This window comes from Desarmillaria tabescens (assembly GCF_030435595.1).
Source record: "Desarmillaria tabescens strain CCBAS 213 chromosome Unknown EV420scaffold_45, whole genome shotgun sequence".
Taxonomy (NCBI): Eukaryota; Fungi; Basidiomycota; class Agaricomycetes; order Agaricales; family Physalacriaceae; genus Desarmillaria; species Desarmillaria tabescens.
In genome coordinates, this window is record NW_026848344.1 from 168,405 (window position 1) to 174,417 (window position 6,013).

The 6,013-nt window shown below is 45.9% G+C and overlaps 2 protein-coding genes across 2 annotated transcripts; one reads left to right on the top strand and one right to left on the bottom strand.

The window, feature by feature from the left end:
* Positions 1 to 1,119: 1,119 nt before the first annotated feature.
* On the bottom strand, positions 1,120 to 2,708 carry EV420DRAFT_885352 (uncharacterized protein). The gene is made up of 6 exons (XM_060483868.1): positions 2,418 to 2,708; positions 2,323 to 2,364; positions 2,040 to 2,272; positions 1,907 to 1,985; positions 1,519 to 1,844; positions 1,120 to 1,464 (listed from the first exon to the last, which is right to left on the bottom strand). Exons 1-6 carry the CDS (start codon positions 2,536 to 2,538, stop codon positions 1,231 to 1,233), a joined length of 1,035 nt encoding a protein of 344 aa, XP_060326015.1. The 5' UTR covers positions 2,539 to 2,708; the 3' UTR covers positions 1,120 to 1,230.
* Positions 2,709 to 3,296: 588 nt separating this feature from the next.
* On the top strand, positions 3,297 to 5,421 carry EV420DRAFT_1483893 (uncharacterized protein; the record flags this gene model as incomplete). The annotated part of the gene is made up of 10 exons (XM_060470025.1): positions 3,297 to 3,422; positions 3,852 to 3,974; positions 4,179 to 4,220; positions 4,277 to 4,405; positions 4,498 to 4,589; positions 4,713 to 4,818; positions 4,917 to 4,970; positions 5,033 to 5,080; positions 5,345 to 5,357; positions 5,381 to 5,421. The coding sequence occupies 10 exons, from the start codon at positions 3,297 to 3,299 to the stop codon at positions 5,419 to 5,421; spliced, it is 774 nt and encodes a 257-aa protein (XP_060326016.1).
* Between the last annotated feature and the right edge of the window lie 592 nt (positions 5,422 to 6,013).

The window sequence follows — 6,013 nt, forward strand, 5'->3', positions numbered from 1 at the left end:
ATGAGTGTACTTGTTACCTACCAAATGCGAGGAATGTTGGCGCCAGTTCATCGTGCCGGACTGCTACTCGTATATATACGGAGATGAACCTGGAGGAAATACACAGCAGACTTGGACGCTGGTTACCATGCCGGTGTAGAATAGAAAGACTCCAGGTTCTGCCCTTGACGATTCATTTTCGCAGGCAGACGGTCCGAGCACATCTTTAACATGAACTCGAAATTGAAAATAGCATTTGAATAATATCGAGACGTATCTTATCGTTGCATGCAGAGTAGGGCAGTCAAGAAGATCACGTACCTTTGGATGAACCAATGCGGGCGTCGTTTGGTCTATGAAATTTGAAACGTCGTACTCGTATTCTGAAAGGAAACAAACTCAAAACTTCGTAGATGTGCCTTGCTCTCAACTATAATATATGCGCATGAGGCACTTTCATGAGTGACAGCTCTCTGCCAAGCCATAATGAAAACTTCGGGACTTGTAGCGTGGAGAAGTGAAGGGAGCTTGTATTGAAAGTTCGAATACCTCTGCGGATCCCATGGATTTTTTATAACATAGGACGAGCTCATGCTCGTGTAACCGAGTCTTACTGCTGGCACGCCCTGGCTTGCGGCCGTTCACTCTAGAAGAGAGACGATTCATGCTCTGAAGTCGCTGGGTATTGTTGAATTTCGAGCACGGGAGGGAACGAAAATGAGCAACTCGTTTATACCTAGTATGTCGACATGGTGGTAAACGGTGAAGAAGAGAAAACTGCGGATACGGTACATAACGGGTTCGGAGCCGGTTGATTCCGACGGCTCGTATAGCCACAGTAATTCCAACAGGTATGTCGTATGTTGGTCTGGATAACACAAATCGGCCGCTAGAGGAACTGTGTTTCCTCGAAAACATTATGAAAGGATGTTGTGCTCATTGAACGCTTCGAGTGCATATTTCTCAGTTTAGTTTGATTATCTCCCTGCTTACGAAGTTATACAGCAGGTCGTCACTTTCATGCGGGAGAAGGGATAGGTTACATCCGTATGAATACATATCTCACTCTCAGGAGTACTCGAACGCGTAGCCGCAGACAATTTGCTTGTCTCGCGGGCGCTCTACTTTACTTTGGTAGCTGTTCAACGATCAATCTACGAGTTTTTATGGTCAAATTAGAATAACACGCTTTCTACATACAGTGGCATGAATTACAAATAAATATACCGATGACAAGTGCGCCGACTTGGCTCAAATTTTCCCTCGGATCTCGACATCATGCATCGTGCCATCAGCCGCTATGGCTAAGCCCTCTTCTAAGTCACGCATCGAGATGTCCGATTCCGTGCTCCTCTGGCTACCATCCTGTGTGATTGCACGATTCCCGAATCGAAGTGACGAGGCAGTGGAACCTTCACTCCAGGAGTCATCTGGACGTGCATGCCCTGCTGCAACGCGGCCAACCACAACTGTAGGCATGATTCCCTAGGGGAGACGTTGGAATCATGACAAAGAAAAGTCAAAATGGATTAGACGTACTCTTATCGCAATCGCCAACTCTTGAATGTAACCTCCGACTGCCTCGTTACGAACTTCGAACACCAGTAGAATAACTATTACGGCAGAATAGAGAGCTGCGGATTCTATAAGTATCTCTATCACTCTGTGATATACACGCATCCCCGCAGAAACCCCGCCCACTTTAAGAATACGATAAACAATGAGAATTGTGCACCATAACAAAGTCGCCATTATGAGCGAGGTGTATAGCACAGCCCAGTTGACAACATTCTCGAGGTATAGAGCCTGGGGTGGCAGATGTTCGACATCAAGAGTGGAGTAATAAGTTACGATCCCTCTGCTGACTGGGTTTATATATGAGCTAGTGAGCGGTAAAATTATCAGAATGATGAAATCAAAGACATACTTGCTGCCAAGGTAGTGCAAACAATCGGAATGAGTACAATGCACCATGACCGACCCCAGACAGTCCAACAGCGCCATATCTGGTTGGAGTTCATGAGTGAGGATTCTACGAAAATAAAGACTGAATCCCATACCAAAGTAGCATCGGCCAGAATCGTGCTTAGAATTGCCTCGATTCCCAGAGGCAGTAGAGACCTCTTGCCAGGATCAGAATTGTATGCTTCCCAGAAGTTTTTCCCGTTGGTGATAAAAGTTGAGACCCCCTCTGTCCATTCGCCATAAGTGCCGACCATCGCCACGAGATACAAAAGCAAGATGATAAAAACGAGAAAATATCGGCTTCTATTTTGGCAGTTTTTCCTCGAAACTAGTGTTACAAATCAGAAATGCAGGTCACAAGAAAAGGAAGGCACAGACCAACGGCCCACGGGGTGACAGCCACTACACCGGTGTAAATTCCTAAGACATGATTGGTGGACGTTCTTCCGTCAATAATTTGATTGCTCTCTCACCGTGTGTTAATGCACGCATCATAATCGCATTGAATTCTGCGTCTAGATTGAGAAAAATGACTTTGATCTGGCTGTCGGTGAGTTCTGGTATGGCCATCTCGGAATATGTTCTAGTAGCCATGATGTTGACTCTGAAGACAGAACGAAAGGAGGATATTGCCTCTTGCTGCCATTTGATCAGCTCATTATATGGTAGAGCATCCTAACGAATCCATCAGAAAGGCACAGGGTCCTCATCCTTCTGATGATGATGCCAAAATTCCATCAAGGCGAAGCACGTACAAGTTTTCTCAGAGAGCCTGCCACTTCGTCGTGGATTCTTTCCTCACTGAAACGACGGCCTTCAAGTTCAATTTTGGATGTAGATTCGGTGCGAGACGGTATCTGGCACATTTAATCGACATTCATTATGCCCCCAACTGCTGTAAACGCTATCTATACCAGAGAAGATGAGTGTGACCGGAGGCTATAATGCGTACCATCCGCTGGTGCTTCCCATACTTTGACAGGATTATATGTCAGCTGGAATGTTGTTTGATTGTGATAGAAGCGCAAAACGCTGTGAAATCTTCGTTAGCCCCTATACAGATGACGAGCAATGAACGAGGTTGACCAGAGTTACAGGACAACTGCATATAAGGTGATGCATCTAACAACGACATGGCAGTTAAAGATGCATGTACTCTTGGCGGTGCAGATTTTTCGTCGGATGTATTCACGTGGGAGACATCTGACGTCCCTTTTAAAATTATGACTCCGTACATGACAGTGTGACCCAGGAAGCGTACCGTTTTTAACAATCTAATGAGCATCGACAGGCTTGGGACTGTTGGTCTCATCAACAAGATGGCTGTAGCGCACTGCACGAACTGATAAAGCATGGTCATCTGCTTCCATCAAGAGAAGATCTTCGCAGAGCCTGGCATCGAGAAAAGACAGGATGGTAGATGCCGAGCAATAGGAAAACAATCTACCAGTCATCGCCATCCTTACTCAGTCAAAAGGGTACGCTTGAGTTCTAGATGCCGCGGTCAGGACTGGCTTCATTTATAATTATCTTCCGAAAGATGGAGAGTCCTGATTAGAGGCCTGTGTGAATGCGTCTCGAAAGAAAGACAAGTCCCAGAGCCACGTTGATGAAAACAGACATTTGAGTGGCAGGAAATATCGAAGACACTGCGTTAATAGCAAAGCTGGGTTTTGCGCTATGAGTATCATAAGCATAAACTCATGCAGGGAGATGCCGTCAACATACCATAAACATACACGAGTAGGCGAGTCCCGACCTCTGACGTACACGCCACAGCAGCCATTCCGAGCTCGAAGTCTGGATGACCTCTCTCTCGGAGCGGAAAAGGGTTTCGGCATCACAGAGCATCACTGGCACAAGGAGTTCCGCGCATGAACTCTCCCAATGACCGTGCTGACTTTAAGGACTGGTTCAAATCCCTCGTGCAAAAGGCCGACAAGGCCCACCATCGCGACGCTGTTTGCGATGATTACCCCAATGACATATTCATAGATATGCTATCGGGGGGCCCATCGGGGTCGACGACGGTGATGACAGACCTTTCGTGCCTTCCGCAAGAGCTCCCAATTTTTCTCCATCTTCCTAGTCCTGAGATCTTGTCCAGGGTCCCCAGCTAGAGAGTCGGGGTTCATGAGTCACGCCAGTGCCCCACGCGTAGGCATTGTAATCGACGAAGGGAAGAGCAGCAGGGTCATCAGAGCGTATCTTTAGTTCTGTTTTAGTTTTTTCAGAATAAGAACAACATTCCAAAACTCACCCGAGAAAAGCCAAAGGTACGTTCCACAAACTGAACTTGATGGTGTTGCAAGACTGCTCTGGGTTCTTCGAGATCAACAGTTCCTCATCAGCGAGCATTGCGGTAGAAATGGTGAGGCGGCAGAGAACGCTGTCATCAGCACTGAACAAGGAGCACAACAACGGTAAACGATGGTGGTGGAACGAAAGAAAGGGGAACAGCGTACCGTCACGTCACGGCTTCTGTTGACCTCCGACCCCGACTTCGAGCACTCGACTTCTATTATGGACTTGCAATTGATATTCCTTCCAAAGGCTACTGCTCTCTCTCTCTTTTCTGACGGTGCTCGCTTTCCGGCTAGCTCGAACTTGACCTCGCAGACCAGTGCTAAGGAAATATCCGGACCGTACGTGTAACGGACGGGCCCGTCTTATTCCCTTTTTCGTATCATAAACCCGGACTCTATTTGATCTATGCTTATCTATGCACTCCACTCTTATCTATGGTATAAATACTCGGTCATGCCTAGAATTACAGTAGTCTTTCTTCCTTTTTCCCCCCGAATCAAGGTGTCTTTTACCCGGTCTTTGATTCGTCCCCGTGTGCCGCTACCGACTTCTATCGCTAACGTCACAGTACGTCTTCTAGTCCGTCCTTCTTGTTGAGCCAAGGCAATGCAGATTCTCTTCTTTACTGCAACTGAAACTTTGGACTACGAGAATTCTCACAACAGACGACGGCTGCAGCGTACTGGAGGCTCTCGTATGCTCATAAAATCAATATGGATGTGCGCTTTCGCTCTTCAAGCTTGTTGTTTTACTTATAGCTATAAAGATCTCTTAATACTAGTTCGTAATGCCAAATAGAACAGCTGATAAAGAATTTGAAGTTAGAATGGTGTGTTCTGGTTTCTTTATTATGTTGCTTTCCTAACACCGCCTAGACCCTTTTCTTTCAAACCTTCTCGCATACACTTATACAGTTTTGTTCTCAACCTTTCGATGGTGATTCAATGCTTGCTGTGTCTTGTATGCGTGTACAGCGACTGAACCTCTGTGTTAATCCTTCCTACGTGTCTGCCTTGTGCTTTAGCTAACTTTCCTATCAGAATTTTGTTCTTCGACGGGTCATAATGAAGTCCTTCTGATTTCTACTGTATAGCCGACAATTGCCAGTGAGTATCTGCTCATCGCTCAGCCTCGGTTTTCTGGCAATACTGGTTCCAAAAACAACAGTGAGCGTCGAGCGGTGATGAGCCTCAAGGCTCTGTACGCTCAGAATTTGCAGATTTTAGCATTATAATAAATGCCTTGTCCACTTAGTGGACTTTCCCTAAGTCAACGATTGCAATCATGGCAATACCCACTTTTACCACCAACTATCCATCCCAACTCGAATTCCACATCAATATGTGCCACTTCATTAATGCTGCCAGGCACCTGATTGCAGATCTCACGGAATTAGGACCATCATTGATCACTCAGCACAGCCATCACTGACATCAGCATCAAGTGTCACTTAATAGAATGCCGCTGCCAAAGTACCTATTCCACAGCAAAAGACTTGATACCATGACCTTTCCACCAGCGTTACTAATGCTGTTACAACACCAAGACAATGCCGCATGCATCTACTTCAGTGTACTACCTTCAGTGTACTTTGCCGCAGCAACACAGCAGCCCAAAAGTCTGTATGTCAGCAGAATTCTTTCTAATCACTAAGTCTATACACGGTAAAACTATTGAAGGTTTGATTTCATGGCTTCAATGCCACATCTTATTTATACCTATTTACCATTTTACTTTACTTTGACATTTTCGTACCTATTGT

Excerpts from the sequence above, each read along its gene's own strand:
- EV420DRAFT_885352 (XM_060483868.1), bottom strand. The coding sequence starts at position 2,538 with ATGGCTACTAGAACATATTCCGAGATGGCCATACCAGAACTCACCGAC. Across the intron at positions 2,365-2,417 it reads GATGCGTGCATTAACACACG|GAATTTACACCGGTGTAGTG; the intron begins GTGAGAGAGCAA and ends ATCATGTCTTAG. Across the intron at positions 1,845-1,906 it reads TTGCACTACCTTGGCAGCAA|TCAGCAGAGGGATCGTAACT; the intron begins GTATGTCTTTGA and ends ATATAAACCCAG.